Source organism: Seriola dumerili, unplaced genomic scaffold (assembly GCF_002260705.1).
Source record: "Seriola dumerili isolate Sdu_G_001 unplaced genomic scaffold, Sdu_1.0 BDQW01000105.1, whole genome shotgun sequence".
Classification (NCBI taxonomy): Eukaryota; Metazoa; Chordata; class Actinopteri; order Carangiformes; family Carangidae; genus Seriola; species Seriola dumerili.
Genome location: NW_019174360.1, coordinates 1,797,785 through 1,818,307, shown reverse-complemented (window position 1 = coordinate 1,818,307; position 20,523 = coordinate 1,797,785). Strand labels below are relative to the sequence as shown.

At 43.4% G+C, this 20,523-nt stretch overlaps 2 protein-coding genes across 4 annotated transcripts in view; both read left to right on the top strand.

The window, feature by feature from the left end:
- Positions 1–15,017, top strand: part of LOC111222697 (R3H domain-containing protein 1-like) — a 44,003-nt gene extending 28,986 nt beyond the window's left edge. The window contains exons 16-27 of the mRNA XM_022746505.1: positions 327–481; positions 986–1,114; positions 2,118–2,474; positions 2,567–2,741; positions 6,009–6,166; positions 6,481–6,614; positions 9,021–9,124; positions 10,528–10,709; positions 11,278–11,419; positions 12,406–12,503; positions 12,680–12,764; positions 13,632–15,017. Of these exons, the coding sequence (XP_022602226.1) occupies positions 327–481; positions 986–1,114; positions 2,118–2,474; positions 2,567–2,741; positions 6,009–6,166; positions 6,481–6,614; positions 9,021–9,124; positions 10,528–10,709; positions 11,278–11,419; positions 12,406–12,503; positions 12,680–12,764; positions 13,632–13,951 (2,039 nt within the window). The 3' untranslated portion in view covers positions 13,952–15,017. The remainder of the gene's footprint in view (positions 1–326; positions 482–985; positions 1,115–2,117; positions 2,475–2,566; positions 2,742–6,008; positions 6,167–6,480; positions 6,615–9,020; positions 9,125–10,527; positions 10,710–11,277; positions 11,420–12,405; positions 12,504–12,679; positions 12,765–13,631) is intronic.
- A 362-nt stretch (positions 15,018–15,379) lies between these two features.
- On the top strand, positions 15,380–18,871 carry rbm43 (RNA binding motif protein 43). Of its 3 annotated transcripts, XM_022746565.1 has the most exons (4): positions 15,649–15,694; positions 16,383–16,412; positions 17,066–17,160; positions 17,261–18,871. In XM_022746565.1, exons 3-4 carry the CDS (start codon positions 17,101–17,103, stop codon positions 18,584–18,586), a joined length of 1,386 nt encoding a protein of 461 aa, XP_022602286.1. In that variant the 5' UTR covers positions 15,649–15,694; positions 16,383–16,412; positions 17,066–17,100; the 3' UTR covers positions 18,587–18,871. The 3 variants fall into 3 exon arrangements, with proteins under 3 accessions (XP_022602285.1, XP_022602286.1, XP_022602287.1); XM_022746564.1 differs by lacking the exon at positions 16,383–16,412 and having other exon boundaries at positions 15,380–15,694; XM_022746566.1 differs by lacking the exon at positions 15,649–15,694 and having other exon boundaries at positions 16,392–16,412; positions 17,072–17,160.
- Positions 18,872–20,523: the final 1,652 nt, after the last annotated feature.

Sequence of the window (20,523 nt, the reverse complement as noted above, 5' to 3'; positions counted from 1 at the left end):
AGGCTACACTCGGTTTGTCTGTCAAATTAGCAGTCAGACCAAAGCACGCTGATCAAAATGCATCGAACAGATGGGAGGAATCTGTAAATATTCATCACGGGCCTAGCACACAGTTTGTGCACTTTCGGGCTGCAAACTGAACTTCAGCTGCTGCCAAATCCTCTCGACTCTCCTCTCGTGCATCGTGTTTGGGTGTGTCCTTGACTCTCACAAGGAACATAATTCAAGTGTTTGCCTTTTGTACGATGCTGAATTAATAGTGTGTGTAAAGTTAACAACACTGTGGGTTTTTTTTGGGGGGGTCTCCTATGAATTTAATTTAACAGGCAAGCCTTTCATCCATCCTGATGGCAGCACTGTCGTGTATAACCCAGCTAGCATCATGCCCGCTGCTGGCAGGAACCCGCAGCAAGGGAAAACGCCACAGCAGCCAATCTCTGCCGCAAGCCAGCAACAGCCAACCAATCATCTACACTCCCAGGTCAGTGGGCGGGGACTTTATTTTCCAGCTGGGATCTGACTGTTTCTTCATTCACACTGAATTTGTGTAAAAACTAGAGCTAACTTTTTCTTCTTAACCTCACTAACTGACGGTGTTGAAATGGCAGCTGATGATAGGAGCTTCACCCCCCCCACCCCCACCACCCCAAACAGCAAATGTCCAATCATCACTTAGCAACCAAAGTTTTGGATTTCCACATGTTGAAGCCAGTAAACTCTGCACATAAAGATTTTGAGGATGTAAAGACATTTTTTCCCCAAAAAACAAAATTAAATATCATGTTTATCTGCTTTAGCTTTAGCTGCAGTTGTTTACATGCTAGCTAGCTTAATAACTAATAAAAAAAGTAGTACATAGTAACAGTAACTAAGGGGGGCGGGGCTTAGCAAATGGTCAAATGAAGCTCCCACCGTTTTATTAGCATCCTTCGTCGAGTCTCACGTCCTGTCCCTCTGTCCGTCTCTTCTTCCCTTCCCTCCTCAGCCGATCTGTCCTCCTCTCCAGCCGTCCTCTGAGCCTGTCCACAACCCAACGGCCTCTTATCCTCTTCCTCCTCCTCTTCCTCCTCCTTCTCAGTTCCTGCCCATCTATCCTAACCAACAGTACACTGTGGTACAGAACTCTCTTTCTTCCATTTTATTATTCTCCCTCCCCTCCCCCCCCCCTCTCCCTCTCCCTCTCCTCCATCTCCTGTCAGACCTGGCTCATTAAGAGTTTGTGTGGAGACTTTTCTCTGAGCTGTGAAATTAATGAATTAAACTCTGACACGGACGTCCAGGAAGTGTCAGGCTAAAGAAACACTCTGAGCTCTGTTTTGACCCAGGTCTTCATACTGTATCGATGTGCCTTTTAATGAGCTCCTTTTATAAACTTCTATTATTATTTAAAATGCAAAAAAAAAAAGTACATTTTATCTATTTGAAATTGTGAATTTATCAAAATTTTGTTGTAGTTAATTTTTTTCTCGACTCCACGTTATTGGAGGTTTGGCTTAACAAGGTCTTTTTAGTGGTATCTAACTCCAACACAGACCTTATTATTCCCCCAATTAACTATTCAATTTTTAATTTTTTTTGGGTGGAAAGGTGCATCTAAATCCAGCAGGAGCCATTACCCACATATATAGATCATGCATTCACTTAACCTCATTTTTGACCTGGTTTTAGTGAAAGACATGCCTCTGTGACTAATTATGCCTGTGGAAAGTTCCATTAATATTTAATTCATCACCAGATGTTAGCGCTGAATAATCCATGACTAAAAACACTACTTTTCCAACAACATGTCAGAAATGACCTGGACTGGCGAGCGCTGGTGATACAGATGAATAGTTCACTGGAGAGAGTGTTGGTCTCTGCAGACCTGGGTCACATTTGAACTCTGGATTTCTTTAAACCTCTTAAGTGAGAGTCAGTTTTATCAAATACCTTTTTGATTTAGCACTTAGCTTAGAAATCAGCTGCTGGTTGAACTGTATTGATCCATATTTATGATTTTAATGTGTAAAATACTGTGACCCAGGTTCTGGTTGTCTCTGCCCTCGTGCCACATGTTTTTATGTGTGTTGTTGCTGCATTTAATTTAACAAAGATTTAACACCGAATTATCTCTGCAGCCTGACGTCCTAAACGCCCAGTTTAGTCACATGACTCTGGGGCAGCAGCCACCCAATGACAGCGGCGCTTCAGCTCAAGAGGCCCACCACTATCGGACTATGTACCACCACCACCACCACCACCCGTCCCCTGTGGTGCTGCAGGGAGCCCCTCCGCAGCAGGTTGCTAGCTACCTGGTGGCAGGGCCTTCAGGAGGACACCCGGGGGTGTTACAGGGTCAGCCCGTCCCACTCCCGACTCCAGGCCCCAACCACGCGTATCCCAGCTCCACCCCGGGACCTGCCGCTTTCCCCGGGTCCGCACTGAACCAGCCGCTGCTCCAGCAACACACGTACATCCAGCAGCCCGTCCAGCAGGTCGGTGCCTCTGACATGAGTGTCCGATTGAAAACGTGTTAATTTGTCATTTCTCATGGGATTCAAACGAGTGTTCTGCGTCTCTCCCACAGATGTCCACGTGTTACTGCTCTTCAACCCACCACCCACACTGCTCCACCCAGCAGCAGCAGCAGCAGCAACAGCAGCAGCAGCAGCAGCAGCAGCAGCACCACCACTACCGGACCCACGTCAACACGCTACAACCCTATAACTGCCCTCAGAGCCAAAACCTGCCCCAGCAACAAGGTTTGTTTTTAAAAAAAGGTCCATATTTTCCTTTTTAAGAGGTTGTGTATATACATATAGTATAATTGGCATCAGCAATTAGACGGCCCTGTTTAAAACACGTCTCTGTGACACTTTTATTGTCGTTACATCCAATTGGAAGTTGTGTTGCATGACAAATGCACCTGGACACCACAAAGCAGCAGGTCGCCTTTCATTCCTCCGGTTTTCCGTGATAAACCGAAGCTACAACTTTAAACAAAGCTTTGAAATAGTGACAACACGGATCTAAAGGACAAATCAAAGGCTGTTTTAATGAATAAGATCCACAGTCTCTGTTGTGAAGCGACTTATTTATCTTTGAATTTGCAGACTTCCTGTTGTCAACAGCAAAGCTCAGCCTCGCTGTATCAATAGACTTTGTTAACTCACCACTTTCTGCTCTTAGATAGTATTTTTGTTGTTGTTGTTGTTGCTTGTTTCCTCACAAGGGAGCCCTGCCAGCCGCAGTCCGACGGCTCCAGTGAAGGACAAATATTTCTCCCTTGCTTTCCTCACTGTTTGTTTTTTTTTTTTTTTTTTTTACAAGTTCAGATGTCTCCCCGGGAGTCATCAACTTGATTATTCTGCTTCTGGGTTGTTGTTTTTTTGTTTGTTTTTTCTCCTTCACCACAGGAGTTGAGATTGTTAGCTTCTGCTCAGTCTCTCTCCCAGCACACACACACACACACACACACACACACACACACACATGCTCTTGCTTAACTGGATGTAATCTTTGTACAGTTGTAACTTGTACAGCTGTGCACACACACACACACACACACACACACACACACACACACACACACACGTCTCTGTAAGTGGCTGCGGCACTATTCTGTCATCTGTAGGCTGCAAATGTGGCTTCCCTGCTGGGGACCCGGGGAATAGACAGCGGACAAATGAAGCTGACCTACAAAGGCAAAGGACAGCAATTATTTCTCAGGGAAACAGAGAGAAAAAAAAAATGACTCCAGCGCCTCGTTTCCCTTCTGTTTTTGCATTAATTTAAAAAAAAAAAAAAAAAAACGTATAAGACCATCTAAAGGTGAAGACACCGCACATAATAAATACGTTATCGGGGGAAATTCTCTGACGGCCCCAGTCGGTGTCCACAGAGAAAAACCAGTGGATGTTTCCACCCACTTGCATCAGACCGTCGCCGCCACAGGGCTTCAGCTTCAGTCATGGTCATTCTGGGAAAGCGTTTCATATTATACATGAAGGCACTGAAGGATCTTCCTCACTCTTTACTGTTATGTGGTGCTGCAGGTAATTTGACCGGGAAAACGTCCAGGACAATTTCCTAGACCCCCAAGTTGATGTCATCAGATCTGCAAAATCAAAATCACATTTGAGAAGCCAAAAAAAATTGTGTTAATCAGCTAATTGTTGAAACTCTAAATGAAACCAACATGAAAGAAAAGCAGATTTTCTTTAATGAATTGATGAAAACTACAAAAATTTAAAAAGGATTAGTCAGTTAATTGATTGGTCAGTTGATCCTAAATTAATTGGCAACTATTTTGATAATTGATTTATCTAATTTTAGCATTTCCTGTGTGAAGCTAAAACAATCATAAGTCATTCATAGACAAAACGATTGATGAGAAACTAATCAGCTGATCACTTGACACTAATCTTTGTAGAAACTAAATGTCATTCATAGAAAGAAAAGACAGAAACACGTGCGACTTATAAGAGTTAAACGTTGATTTAAATACACGCATAAAATCAGGCTGATAGATTATGAATTATGGGTTGAACAAAACAGGTGGGGAGTCATCTGATTGTCAGCCATTAATATTCTTTTTAACATAAACAAACAATGACACCGTTTCCAATTTAGTTTGGCGTTCCCGTACCACAGCAATCATGGCCGACATATATCTGTAATCAATGTGTCTGCAGTCAGCTGGTTTCAGCCACTGTACGAATGAGGAAGTGTTCTGAGCCTGAGAGGCGGGACGCGGGGCCGGGACGCTGTCTGAGAGGCCTCTATGAATCTCACAGTGAACCGGTCTCTTTTCCAGCCCCTCACTCCTCACCGGCAGGACGTACAGTAAACCTCGCCACGGCTGGACGGTCGGCTCAGGAATCATCAGGGCGAGCGACCAATTGTAAAACTAGCCATTTAATGGAGGATGGAAACCCCCCCCCCTCTTAAAAGTTGCTCTTAGTTCGTCCGTCCTCACTGAGGGTTTTAATCCCTGAGCTGCAGCAAACTGTCATCGTCTAAAATCAGGGTGGTCAGTGATGTCTGGACGTTATCGGCCTGTGAAGGAATTCTCTAAGTGAAGAAGTCACAATCGTCCCTCATCTGCTGCCTGCTGGTACGGAATAAAAAGTGTGTGCGTTTTGATATTACGGTCATTTCATGCTTGGTTTGTACGTGAAGGTGGGAGACGAGGAGGTGGATAAAAATAGTCCTCCTGCCTCTGTTCCTCGCGGAGCACTTTCATTGTCTCGCTGTACTTTTCTCCCAGGGCGGCAGACTGTAAAGACACCTTCACAAAAGGACGTCCTCTCCTTTGTCACCTGGATTACCACATGTGTGTGTCACGAGGGACAGTATTTTCAAATGTCTCTTTTTGTCACCTTGACATTTAAGTGTCTACCCCCCCCCTCCTCCCCTTGCCCCCTCCTTCCTTCCCTCCCTCCGGCGAGGAATAACCGCCGCCATTTTAGGCCATTCGGAAAATGGCCGGAACTGTGACTTTGTGTCGCCTTTTGTGTGCCATTTTCTTTGGGGCGCTCTAAATGGGTTTTTAACAAGTACTGTAGAAATGTGATGTACGGTTCTCCCCCCCTGAACTTAATCACTCGATGAAGTTGCGGTCGTCAGGTCGGCCACTCAGGTTTCCGGCGACCGCAGGCTAAATCGAATATATTGACTTTCTCATTTATTCCTAGTGCATCAAACCTGCTTAACTATAACAGCTCAACTCCCCAAACTAGTCCCAACGTCTGCTCTTCTAACCTAGCTTCATGTCTCTTTATTGTAATTGTATTAACAAGCAAATTTCACAATAAAATCATTAAAATCTTGCACTGTTTTCTTGTAAAATCTTGATAACCGAGCCTTTTTTTCCCTCTGAGCTTTTATTAGCATCTTCTCCTCCATGTTTCATATGAATCCTGAATATTAATGGCGGTGTTTTCGTGTCGTGTTATTATCGCGCTGTTCCCATCAGGAGTCTCCTTTCATTCGGTCACAGCGTTGTGCCTTTTCTCATTTTGCCCCAGTGCACCAAGCCGTGATGCCAAACCCAGCGTCCAGCTACCAGACCGTAGTGGGCGTGCAGCCAACACCCAACCTCGCTCTCACTGGCAACCAGCAAAGCAATATGGGCAACCAGATGCAAGGCATGATGGTCCAGTACCCTCCAATGCAGTCTTATCAGGTATTTGATAAAGGCACGCCTCAGTCAGATAGATTAGTATCTGCAGTCTAAAAATGAAAAAGATGTTCTCAAAGGCGGCTGATTTTAGCTCTGTGTTCTTGTAGAGAAACAGGAAGAAGAGATGGTTTTCCAAAATAAGAGCTTGGGTGCTTGATTAATGGGGAAATAGCAGTGTTTGAGTTATTATAGTTACTCTTTTCATGTCTTCCATTTGCACAGATGTTTGCAGGTGTCTGTATGTGCTGGAATTAGCCGATAAATCTGTGTTTTGTGTCTTTAGTTACTTGATTTCTATTTGTACTTTTTTCCTGCAGCAGGTTTCTGTGCCACAGCAGACGTACCAGCAGCCAGTGTTTGTGTCCTGCCAGCCAGGACAGGGGGCAGTGGCTGTTGCTGGCATGCAGCCCTGCTACAGCCTGCTCCCCTCTAACCAGCACACCACCATGAGGTACGACACTTACCGCCGGGTAGGGACGTGTGAATTCTGTCAGCATGAAACGAAAGAAAGGAAGAACATATGTTTATTGTTAAAAGGTTGAGTAATTTCACTAGAGCTCGAAACAACTGGTAAATTGTTTGTTTAGTCAATCAATCAGCAGCTATAATGATTATTGATTAAACATTTTAAATCGAGCGGAAATGAACACAGATGTGAGGAGCTGCTGCTTTTGTGTTTTATTGATCATAAACCGAAGTGGATGTTTGGAAAGTTTTGAGTTTTTTTCCACTGTTTTCTCACCCAATGATTAATCAATTAGTGGATTAATAGAGAAAATAATCTGGAAACTGGATGAAAATCATTTTTATATTCAGCCATAAATGTTACACATGTGTAATAATGTCATACTGGAGCTTTTATGAATTCTTATTTCACTCATTCATGTTCCACACCACCGTCAGTCACGTCTGAACAAAGAGTTTTTGAGTGTTTGATTCTTTAACTTTGATTTATCGATAAATATTTAATGGTAAAGAGAAATAAAGAGAAACAATAAATGATTCTTAGGTGCTTTAAGTTGTTTTATTGCATAAGAAATAGTTTGGTTGAACAGTTTCCTTCACATTAATACTTTGATGTATGAGAGTAATTAGTTTAAAGTAATATTTCACATTCATGTTTTGTATTAACACAATTTCTGTTATAATATTTAATAATCAGTGTAAAGGCCTAAAGCAGCTGCATTATATTTTACCAAGAGTTAATTGGGTTTTCTGGGGCGTTTATTTTTTTATTTTTATTTATTTTTTCTTTGTTCCAAAATGAGCTGAAGTCGCATTCACACTGATGATAAACTTGTTCTGATTTATGGTCATCCTCGTATCGTGACAGCTTTGTAATCGCAGAAGTTGCTTTAATCAGATTTAAATTGAATTATTATCTCAGCTGTAAATGTTCTTTGTCCCAGAAACCGATCTGCCGACACTTGATGCTGTTTCTCGCTCCTGAAGGTGCCTCTTATTTATAGACCTAACAAGCCTGATGAGTGAATCCCCAGAGCACCTCGTGGGCCAAGGTCATCTTTGTTCACTGCAGGGGGAAAAAAATGAAGTTATTACCAGAATGCTTTTTGGTGAACTGGGTTCCGCGTGCAGCTGATGAATGTCGACTCCGACGCCCTCTCAAAGAGCTTTAGCCGTTTCCCTCCATTACTGTGCTGCAGTGGAGCAGTGTGGAGCGGCGTGCTCTCTCTCATTATAGCTGATTGATAGAACTAGTTCACAGAAAGCAAAACATGTAATTAGTTTCTACCTCCATGGACCCAATCAATCTGGATAGTGGTGAGTGGGGCACTACTGGGACCACTGTGCATGCACGTATACATAACAAACACCAGACGTGAACACAACCATGTACGCACTCATCACCTGCAGAAGAACAATGAAACCACACACACATACGCACACATACGCACATGCGAGGAGAGGTCACTTTCTCATTGTCCCAGCTGTAAAATGAGGCTGCTTTAGTAGGGCAGTCGGTGTGGAAATGATTTATGCGGCAGCGTTCGAACAGCTCACTCTTCTCCCACGAGGACCGACTGTCCACCTGCAGCCTGCTTTTTCACCAGCTGTACATGAGCCCCTGCAGGCAGGTTGCTTACCGAGCAGAGCGCCTACTCTACAGATGGACTTAAAGTTAGATTTCGCATTTAATACCTCAGCTGCAGCGTCGGGATCTCGCAGCGCCTGGACATTTACGTCTGTGCGGGTTTAGAAGGGATTTTTCTCATCGCTTTAAAGGCCTGTTCGACGTGAGCGTCACACTAGACGTCTTTGTCTTCAGGTGTTGAAGCTCAGGGCTGCCAGAGCCACTAATGTAGAAAAATGTGGCCACTTTTACTTCTTAAACAGAGAATCTGCATGTCTGAAAAGTCTTTTGATATGTGTTTGTCTTCATCGGTTAATCCATCTATTTCCTGCTGCTTATCCAGGTCTGTGTATAAAGAGTAATTAATGATATTTAATCTATGCAACATCTTAAAATGGTGAAAAAACAATCAATGTTTTTGGCATGTTTGCCTAAAAAATGACCTTAATGATTAGTTAATTATCAAAATTAATTCTCCGTTGATCAACTAATCAATTAATTATACTATTTGTTACAGTTCCAGTTGTTATATATGGCTAGGAAGTACTGAGGAAATGTCTGATGTCAATAAATTCATGCACTTGCTCAGTACTTATCACGCCTGCTGGTTTTCATTGATTCTGTTTACAAGTATTAAATTACGTCCTCTGTGGTCTTAAAAATGTCTTTGAAAGTCTCAATTTAACTTGTTGAGAACTGCACACACCCTGTTATTAAACACTTTACTGTATGTGTGTGTGTGTGTGTGTGTGTGTTCATTCACAGGTGTACAGTGAGTTTCCTGCCCGCCCCGGTGATGGAGCAGCTCCAGTTTCCTCAGACCTCGTCCCCGTGCGTCTCCCAGCAGCACCCGGGCCAGCAGTACGCAGGTACGCTCCCTCCTCTGAAGCCCACTCTAGACATTAGGAGATTCCCCATCTCTGCCAGAGCTCACTTTTATACTGAAATAATCTTCCCTCGGTTTAACTTGCCATTAGATTAGATTTTCAAAATAAAAGAGTGAAGCGTGGCGATGACGGCGCCCTCTTCCTCCACAGATTAAACAGATAGTCAGTTGCCTGTTGGATTGACAACTCATTTTTTGTTTGGTGCAGTGTCTGTAAATAAAGATGGATGACACGTCACCACTTCCTCCCACTTTATTTTTACTTTAATTTTTTTTTTTTTTTTAGTTTGGCCCATGTCCCATCTGCTTACACTGAGGGGGCGGGGCTTATGATCGAGATGTTATAGCTTCACTGTCATGCCACTGGTTTACTACAGTATAAAAAATTAGCCCGGGCAACAGGCCAGTCCAGCCATAACAGCAATATTTGAGTAGAAACTAACAAAGTGAAAAAATATATAAAATCAATATTGTGCTCTAAAAAGATTAAAAATCAATATTATGACCTGTGTTTTCATGTAAACCCCTTTTTTGTATTTGGAGGGCTGGCAGAGTCTCTGTCCAGAGACCCAGGTGGGGCCGTCTCCTCTCTAATGACCTTTATTATTCATGTCTGATATTACAGCGAGCAGTGGAGGGAGCCGTCATTGCGGGCTCGTCAGTAATGAGGTCAGATGAAGGTCTCGTGGCGGCCTTACCTACAGCGTCACCAGTAAACATTTTTAATTGGCCAGGCCGGGGCCAGAAATAATCCGCAGATTAAGCCCAAATATCCATCGTCCTTGCTACTGTTATACGGTATTAATTCATAAATCAACAGCGGCGTCATTTGTGCAAAGTTTGCAGTATTATTTCAACCTAATGTGAGGTTTATGTAAACAGAACTTAATTAGATGGAAATATGTCGTATTGTTTTTGAGTTCATAGAGCAGGAGCTTACGTCTCAACCCAGAGATTGTTTGTCTTTTAAGTCACATCATTCATGGTGATGCGTCAGAAACGAATTAGATAATTGGATCTGCCGGATCATTGCGGTGGATTTAGCAGGAGAGGGGAATGGACTGTTTTAATCAAAGCACTTAAAACCTAAATGCTCAGCAGCTAACGGTGTGAGAGCAGAGTTTTCACTGATGAGGTGTGTAGCTGAACAAAAGTGCTGAAAAGGAGCTTTTGGGCAAAAACACATTTAATCTGTTCATTTACTCTGGTGGATGAACGATGAGCTGACGTGATGAATTAAATAGAAATAGGTAGTATTAAGAGTCAGACATCATTCCCCTCCTGTCAACCATAACTCTCTATATCCAGCTTGTGTTTGTGTCTGTTTTCTAAATCTGTGTGTGTGTGTGTGTGTGTGTGTGTGTGTGTGTGTGTGTGTTTGTTCAGGGTTGTTACCACCGGCCCCCGGCAGCGGCATGGTGATGCTGCAAATGACAGCGGGCCCCTGCCAGCAGCCCCGGGCCCCCTCCCCCTGCCAGCGGAAACAGCCCAGCTATAAACACCCCGGGCCCGAGAACCAGCGCAGCCGCAGGCCCGCTGAGCTCCCTCCGCCTCCGGACAACACCCAGGTACAAACGCTGCCCGAGTGCGTCGACGAGGAGAAGGCGGTCGCACGCAAACGGTGCTACCTTTCACACAATGGGTTAAAAGTAGTAGTGTGCGTTGTGTAAAAACATTGATATAGCGATTTCCAAATAATGTTAAAACAAATTCTAAATGTGCCCAGGTAGTGTTTGCCACAGAAGATAGCACATCACATGTCAGGAAGTTAAGACGAGGAAGCAGATTTTTAAAGCCGGTTCAGTTTGGTTTGTCCCCCCTTGAGCCGGAGCAGCCTCCCTGCAGCCAGGCAGGTTAAGTGTCGTGGCAAATAGGCTCCGCAAATGAAGTCAACGCTGCCGTAACCTGGAAATGAGGAGAAAATAGTCCTCAGCATTAGGGTGTAATGGTACATTAGGGGGACTAATGTGGAGGGAATGGTACATTAATGCAACAACTTGAACGACAAAATGACTTTGTGAAAGCAAAGATGCAGCCGAGGTTTGCTTCTTTTTTTTTTTTTTTTTGAATGAAAGTGTTTGTGTTCCTTCCCCACCCGTTTCCTCTCGCCGCCCCCGTCTGGTGTGTTGTGTGTAGAGCAGCTTGCCCTCGTCCCCGGCGCTCACTCCTTCGCCAGGCCAGCCGCACACCGTCAAGGGCCTCCCATCAGGCATCTCGCCCATCCCTGTCATGGCCCACCACCCGCAGCTCCCTACAGCCTTCTGCCACGGTGGACAAGGTCAGAGGTCACGATGGGCCACGTGGAGTTTACTCAAAGAGAGCAAAGGATGTGCTTACCAACATGGCAGCCTAATTAAAACTTGTGAAATTATATTTGTGCCTTTTTAATCCTGAGAATCAGAGAGACTGTTTGAGAGCAAGTTAATTACACTCTGTAGAGAAGTTCTCACACCAACATGATTTCACTTGAGCAAACAAAAACCAGTGAATGTGGCCTGCACTCTCACTAAAGCTGACGCAGCGTTACATTGCGATGCAATTATTGTCAACTGGGAAATTGGAGTCGGTCGTGTCTGATTGGATGTTTTGCCTCCAATTAGGTTGCTAGTAAGGATTGTCTGTTTCTAGGGAAGAAGGGAAGCACTGGGAGAGTGGCAAGCATGGTGCACCATAGCCACATGCTAGCAGTTACTGTCTAGTCTGTACTTCATTAGCTTGCTTGCTAGCCATCTTCCTAGGTAGGAAGCTAACTTGTGCCAGTTAAGAAGAAGCTAAATAAGATTAGCTAACTTAGTTGATTTTGTGATAATTGTAGTTGAACTTGAGTGTGTCGAGTTTAATATTATGTAGCTAGCTGTATTGCTAATTGGTGTTAGCCACCTTATAGCATGCTTTTATAATGAGTTTTTAGCAAACTCTACAAGTGTCACATGATTTATTTAAATTTACAGGCACAGTTTAAGTTTTTTACAGTAGCTGATGAACGACTAATGATGATATTGTCTCAGCTGTTTAGTGTGTAAACTACTTCAGCTTGTCTGTGATGCCCTTCTTCCCTAGTAACTGATTATCCTATCAGAAACCAGCCAATCAGAGATTACCTGCAGAGGAGCTTTTTGTTTGCTCAAATTGAATATTTTTTTGTAACCTTTAATTCGAAATATAATTCATGTGCCAACAATAACTCAATATAAACTTAGAGTAGACGTTCAGATTTTAGTTTCCACTGTTTGATAACTTTGTGTTTCTGCTGTGATCACGCAGGTGAAGCGCACTACTCTCTTCTGGGCCAACCTCTGCATTACAAACCCTCCATCAGACCTCCGCTGATCCACACTGCCCACATGGTGACCAAACACCAGGTTAGACACACACACACACACACACACATACACCAGATCTCTTTTATCACCAATAAATGTTATTTTATAATCTCTAAGTCTTTTATCAAACTGAAGTTAGTTTATGACATTTCCGGTCAGCAAACATCCCTCCCCCGCCTTCCACAAATGACCCAACTGTTCCTCTGTCTCCTCAGGGTCCACTCGGGGTTTGGCGTGGCGGTCATGGGAGGAAGGCCAGCAGAAAATCTTTGTCTTCAGATCTCAGTGTAGGTGAAGCAGGTAATAGGAAGTCCAGAGGGAGGCTTGAGTTTAGTGAACCTTGAGTTAACAGCAGTCATTTTTTTACTTTATCGGACATTTTGACCGTGATTTCACCTCCTCTCTTGCAGAACGAAGCACCAGAGGTTAATCTGAGCGAAGTGTTTTCTACTTGGTTGTGTGTAGAAATTCAGGCAAGCACTTTCTGAGAGCTGTGCAGTGCAGGGTGAAACATCAAGGTTTAGATGTCAATCAGAAGAGGAAATTCATGTTAAGATGAATCACGTGATAAATCCAGCCGCGGTGTAGTCTATTTAGCAGATTAACTGAAATAACAGCACGTTGTTGTTGTTGTTGTTGTGTCTCAATATGCTTGCTGCGCTCCACAGCTGTGGAAAAAAGCGTCTTGTTTGTAAATGTAAGCAGAATAATTTACAGACAGGGCAGAATCCACACCTGGCAGTGGAACCTGCAGCCCTGGCGGTATTTGTGCCGAGAGAAATGTGCTGATTATTTCAAATATTGCGTCGTATTTTTTGCACTCGCCAAGCTATTTTTCTGCATTGTTCAGGTGCTCTTGTCAACAATCAACAAGGAGGGGGCTTATACGCAGCCTGATGTGATGGTGGAAAGTTTAACATGAGGTCGCTGCTTCTTTTTTAGAGAATAATTATGATAATCGTGGATTTTTTTGGAAAATTTAAATAGTTAAATTGTAAATTTAGCTTGAGGTTTTACTGTCGCTCCACCTTAAAGCTTTAAAGCTGAGAGCAGCAGTTCATTGAAGCCTCCCGATGGTGCAGGTCTGATTTTTCTCTTCACCCATGACAGTTGTTTTATTTACTGTCTCTGCTGCTCACAGTGCTGTCTGTGTGTGTGTGCCTGCAGTGAGCAGTCAGATCCTGGAAGTGACAGATCCTCCGGAGGGGATCAGCTGTACAGACTCCCACCACCTCCTGGCAGAGCTCTGCAAAGGGGGCGAATTGATCCTGCGGCTGTCGGACCATCAGCCCCGGCTGCGCAACGCGACCAGAGACGCTCCCGGCAGAGACCTGGCCTCATCATACTCTATCTTTGCCATGCTCCCTTCCAGATTCGCTGCCCCGAGCACCGCGCTCCACCACAGCGGCCCCCAGGCCACCTTTAAACTCCGAACTAGTACCAGACACAAAGGGGGGCTGCGTGACTCGGACAAAGCCGGCTCATAGCTGCTAAGATCTCGGTGCATCTAAGGAGCGCCACATGAACGCACATCCAACCACCTGCCTCTGCTGCCTCAGTCTGGACTCTCTGCCAGACTCTGTCCAAATCAAAAACAAATGTTTTGAAGAATGAATGTTCACATTTCTTTTGTTTCAGTTTCTTCTCTCTTTTCTCTGGCCAACAGGTCTGCTCAGGGTGGAAACTGAGCACCACCTACCACTTTAGTTTTGTTTGTAAAATGTGTCTGTGGCTGCTGAGCTCAACTCGAGGGCCCCTCTATTCTAAAACAACCCAGTTTGCTGTTAGAAAGTGAAAGTGTTGAGAGAGCTTTGGGATTTATTTGCCAGCTAAGATGTTAGTGTCTCCACTGTGGCTCTTTTAATAGCAGATATACGAGTGTGACAGCAAAACTTACACAATCTACACGCCTCTGGTTCAAGAATGTTTTTGTGCCCACTTTTGAGAATTAGATATTGCATTTAAATTTAGCATTCATATCAAAGTGTTTTACTTTTTGTTTTATCTAATTAACTTTGATCAATAATTCCCCCAGCTGTGTCCCAGTTTAATCTCAGCCACTGACCCATGAAAGTGAGCAGCATTTCTCTCACCTTGGGTACACAAGAATGGGTTTCTCCTCTCGTATAACACACCTACAATAACACGCAGCAGCACTTGTACCATGTGAGCCCATACAATAATAAACACTGAATAATAGATATACTACCTGAATTATTTAAAGTCACTTTTATACACAGTGAATGTTGCGTTTGCACTGAAGTGATGATCCAAGATGGAGATTTGATAGGAATCAAGACGGCCTGGATTTTGTTTTAACCCCTCATACCTGTTTGTTGCACTCAGCCAGGCCACTTTCTTTTATATTTAATTAAAATGTTTATATGCACAAGAAAAATGCAATCGAGTTTGTCGCTCTACTTGGCTTCATTCTTTTGGATTTCTGTTTGTGTGAATCATGAGAGGTGTTCTGTGTCTGGTGTGGATTTCTTTTTCTTTTTCTTTATTTTATTTTTTTTTCTTTGTTTGACTCTAATAAATGTTTTCACCACACGTGTTGACATAACTGTTTCCAAGCTAAAAGGCAAGTAATAACCCACAGTCAGCAAATTGAGAGTCTGCTGAAATGTTTCCTTGGAGCAAGATGTTCCTTTTAGTGTATGTGGTAAAAAAAAATAATAAAAAAGCAACAGATGAGGCAACTTCTTGGAAAATGTTGCCATGAAGTTTGTATCTCTGCCTTCTGGGCATTGCAGAGATATTTGCTCTGCTTAGTAGCCTCATTTCCAGCTGCATAAATTAGCCATTTTGAATAAACCCTCTGCTCGGTGAGTGCAGAGAAACAGAGACACCTAGTGGACAAACGCTGTTACTGCAGCATCAGTACGAGCTCCTGGGAGAGTGAAAGTGAAACTCCAAACATTAGTGTTTGGGGAAACTGTGTGTAGTAGCAACAGCGTCGTGTCTAACGTGGTTTGGAAAAAACGCGGGCTAGTTGTGATGGTTACACGGCTTCATGTCTGCAACCGTTATGGAGACCGAGTCCCGGGACGAGAGCAAGACCGTGGTTGTGTCCGGTGTCCCCGGTGTGTTAACCGTGAGCAGGATGGTTGACAAGCTGACTATTCACTTCCAGAGCCGCCGGAGGAGTCACGGAGGAGACGTCGAGGTGGTCACATACCCCACCAACATGGAGGGAGTCGCCTACGTCACTTTTGACAAAGCTTCAGGTAACAACAGGTCGTAGCTAAACACATATTTCAAGCTAGCAATGCTACGTGTTTTGAGCTGCCCCTGCCTTGAGGAGCACGAGCTACAGCTAACGGTTAACGGTTTAATAACGGTTAATTATTCAAACGCCGAATTCCATTTGAAAAGTCCAGTTTTTAAGTCCAGTCCCATAACAGTAGCCTTTAACGTGCACATTCAAGTCACTCTGCTAATATTTTCAGAAACCTTAAAGATCTTAAAACCATCTGGATTTTCAACCTGTTTTTCAAGTTGAGCCTCTTAATCCAAACAAAGATGGTGGCAGTAAGTTACACTATTCTCGTCCAGTTTGTACAGCGTCAACTAAACTTTTAAACACCCCCCTTCAGACATATTAAAGCCTATAAAAATACTCTGAGTAATAAAATGTGTCTGATATGGTTTTTCCTCAAAAAAGGTTAAAATATTTAGTTAAAATATATAAGAAAATGCATCTACTCCTCCCTCATTAACAATATCCACTCTAAAAATAAATATGCAAAAGCAGTTGATCTCAAAAGTGTAACTACACAATACAAGATGTCACCTATTTCAATGTATGGCCACCAGAGGTCTTCAAGTACACATATCCCACTTGTGTAAGTTGTGTACTTCATATCATATCACGATCAGATATCACAGAATTAATGATGTCACAAAAATTTGCAGGTGTGTCAAAGTGTTAAACTGGGATTTAAGGTGAGTACAGAAAAACCTGAATGTGAAAATTAGCCGCACAGTGTTGATCAAACATTCAAGTGAAATGACAATATGCAAAACACATTTTTGAGAGGTGGGTTTTGGTATATATACGTATATATATATACATACATTTTATATATTTTATATCTCATCCAAAATAACTACTATAATTTTTTTCTTGCACTGTACAAAAACAGCAAGGATGTAATTTCTGGAAATAGAGTCATAATATGGGAAACTGTAAAATCAGATGCTTATTATTTCTGTGCCTCAGTCGTAATGGTAATACATGAGAGGCACAAACTGAGGCTGCTCTGTAAGTGAATGGAAATGAAAGACTTTAAACCTCCTGCACTGAACATAATCTATCTGCAGTCATATCTCCTGATTTATGCCATAATTGGTTCCCAGGGGAATGAATTGTGGTTACCATAGGAACCCCTCATACAGTACGGTGTGTACAGAGGTGAAATATAAAAAAAGACATTTATTTATGTGCTGATGCCAAGCTGGTGAATGGTTTAATTTGTCCTATTATCATAGAGTTAGACTTTGTGTGACAAGGAATAACAGATTTGCTTTATGTGCTCATGAAGCATCGTTATAATGTTGACATGGGAACAGACCAGTACAGTACAAACTCTTGGCAGATGCAGAGAACGTGGTTCGAAAGGAGCAACACATCATGACGGACAATGAGTTTTCTGAAGACTACCTTCTCACTGTGTTCCCCTTAAGCGGAGATGTAAGTACGTTGGGAGGAAAAGCACTAAAATCATCTCTTTATAGCTAAATTTGAATAATTAAGCAATTCATACTGACTCAGATGTGCTTTTGTGCTGCAGGTGTTTTTGTATGTCTCCAGCGCTAAGGTGGATCTCTCCGTATTTGGCAGCGATCAAGCGTCACTGATTCGGAGTCTGCGTTCAGCTCACAGGTCGCTACGTTTCCAGCCTTTGCCCCACCGAAGGAAAGCCACCATTGAGGGGCCTTTCGCTGCCATCGAGGCCCTGAGAGAGGACCTCATCCGCAGGGCCAGTCAGCTTAACGCCACAGTCTCAGCCCCAACTGCCACTGCCGGGCTAAGAGAATCTCCTCTTAATCCGAGGGTAATATCTCATCACAAGTTTGTCAGCTCTGTAAGCTGCAGCGGTTCTAAAGCTAAGCGGGGACCAGCGGACTCGAACAGCTTATCAACACCGCTGCAGAGCACAGGTGAGGCAACTCAAGTCCAAAGCCTGCGCTCAAACACAGAAACTCAAAACACTTCCTCGAGGCAGAAAGTTTCCTCGACTGTACGGAGCTTTGCTGTCACAGACAGTGTTGAAGGGGAAAGGCTGAGAGCTCGTTCCATGCTTAAAAGCCCCACAGAATATAGAACCAAGACAAGTCCCAGACAAGTGTTAGGGGAGGAGATCAATGCAGGGATTAGATCTTCCTTATCAGGCCTGGACTTGTTCCCTGCAGAGGAAATATCAGCAAATCATCCAGGAGTAGACGATATTTCACAAAAACACACCAGACCAAACAGGATTTCAGCAACCGAGACCAGAGAGGAGAATCATCTGAGCTCCCGCCACAACAACAGAAGGGACTATCTGAAAGACTCAGATCAGAGCAGCTCAGCAGTCACCACTGATCGACTCCAGACCAGACTTAAAAATGTCTTGTCGTCCTCTGAGAGCAGCACCGAGGATTCAGAAGTGCTGTCTGCAATCTGTCCAAAGGATCCGGAGGATACGAGCATCTGGGTCGACTCACACACATACAGATACATTGAACAATTTGACAGGAAGGAGTTAGACAGATGCTTGAGAGGTCTCAAGGTGTGTGGTGTGTGCACTGAGGGAACCGACCTCATGCGAATAGTGTTGACTGAGAAGCAGACCTCCGAGGCGACCTCAACGACCCAGCAGGCCGTGAAAGACGTCGAGGCTTTGGTGGAGGGTTGGATGTCGATCTTAAGAGTTCATCAGATCCCGTATGACGAGGAGAAGCATCCTCGGAAACAGAAACTCCTTCAGATGTGTAATGATGTGAATGCCCTGTTCGATCTTCCTGTTCTTTATATGATCGAGGACTCTTGCATAAAAGTGGTCGGTCCCTCAGAATCTAGTTACATTTTCTATAAGAGAGTGGAGCATAGACTCAACTCAAAGACATACTTGTAAATCACTCTGAATCTTAATAGCTGGAGCTAAAACAAATTAATGTACTTCATTCAGTGGCCACAGGGTGGCGCAGTCGAGCTGCGCGTTGATTCCTGTACGGTTTGTGTATGAAATCAACATCTGTCTTATTTAGTTCTTATGTCACAGCCACAGTTGTGATTCCTGTGGTGCACTGGTAGATAATTAGAGTAATATAAATTAATAAATCTGTGTCTATTACATATCTGCTTCAGAATACGCATGTGAAGTACTCTTATTAAATTAAATTAAAAAACATAAAACATCTTCCAGTGCTTTTGCTTTCTGTCTTTGTTTCTATGGTGAACCTTCCCTCTTATTCATGCATGGATTAATAATTAGGCCTTTAAAAACACCAAACAATGTTCCCACAGCGGTAGGGGTAAGTCTTAATTAACCTCCTCACATCTTAATTACAAAAAATAAGCTTCTAATTAAAAGCAAAAATGACAGATGCCAACCTGTCGCACATAATCACATCTTTTTCTTTCTGTGTGTAACTCATTTCAATAAAGAATTAAATCTGAAGATAGAAAAAACTATATATATACCACATCCAGACATATTTTAAGACATTTGAGTAATATTTTTTTTCCACAAAAGACTTTAATTACTTTGATAAAGATTCTTAAAATGACATCCGCCTCTTCTCTATCACCAAAACGTTTTCAGATAGGTTGTATATTGAACCACAAGTGGCACCTGAACTAGTTGTGATGTCACAAAATCCTCCTCATATTTCCACGTGTGCAACTGAAATCTAAGGTGTTTGAATAAAACAGCTACAAATATTTGTTTTCAGGCTTTTATGAATTAGTTTGTGCAGCGTTTTGTATGATGATGATGATGATGATGTGAGAAATCATTGGACAGTAGGGGGCGGTATGACTCTTCCCCCCACATGGTGAGGCGCTAGCTGCCATAGTCCTGCTCACTGAGGCAATTATGGCGGATGGGTTTGGCAAGCAGGGTGCAGATTGGCAGGCAAATGATGTCGGTAGGATGTCCCATTATACTCCTTCCCCCCTCCACACACACACACACACACACATACACACACACACAGACACACACACACACACACAGAGTGCTGTGTCTTTTTCAAGGGAAATACGAAATACTGGTCTGTACATGTGTGAAGATGCTCAGTAAAATCATGGTTTGTGTGTGTGTGTGTGTGTGTGTGTGTGTGTGTGATTATTCAAAGGAGCTCGTCCGCAGCCTTGATAATTGATTCATTATGTAAAAATAAGCCACACACTGCCGTAATGAACACACACAAACATAGACAATCGCTCATCTCCTCAGACGCACACGTTCTGGGTTGTTACCATAGGAACGTGGTGGGAGAGGTTGCCGAGCTGCAGCGCCCGGGCGTCGTTAGGGGGGAGCTCTTGAATACAATGACAACATCCAGGAGGACGGAGGAATTACATTTCCAGCAGAAGAACCCTTCATCAAAGACAAGCAGAGGAGAGAGCGCTGCCTCTCAACACCCAGGCCTCTCTGCTGCCCCTTTGATAGCACATCTTCAACAATTACCCTTTATTTAACTGGGGGCTGGAGTTATTGTGGGGGAACAGAAAGGAGGGTCAACAAGCAGAGAGCATGAATTATTTTTCCTGAAATGGTCCCAACACTGGTCCTCCATTAATCTCTTTTCTTTCAGTCTCCTCATTATGCACAAAGTATAATTAGATAATTGCGTTTTGAATATATTAAGCATGTATGACTTTCATGATGGAGGTCGCAAACAGCAGCAGGCCAGAAAAGAAGCCTGAGTGTCTTTCTCAAGGACATTTTCATGAGGGATGGGCTCTGCTGGGGATCGAACCTGCGATGGGACCGTGGATGGATTACTGAACGGCCTACTGGCAAAGGCCCAGGGGCCCGAAGGGACAGACGGTTACTGGACCAAA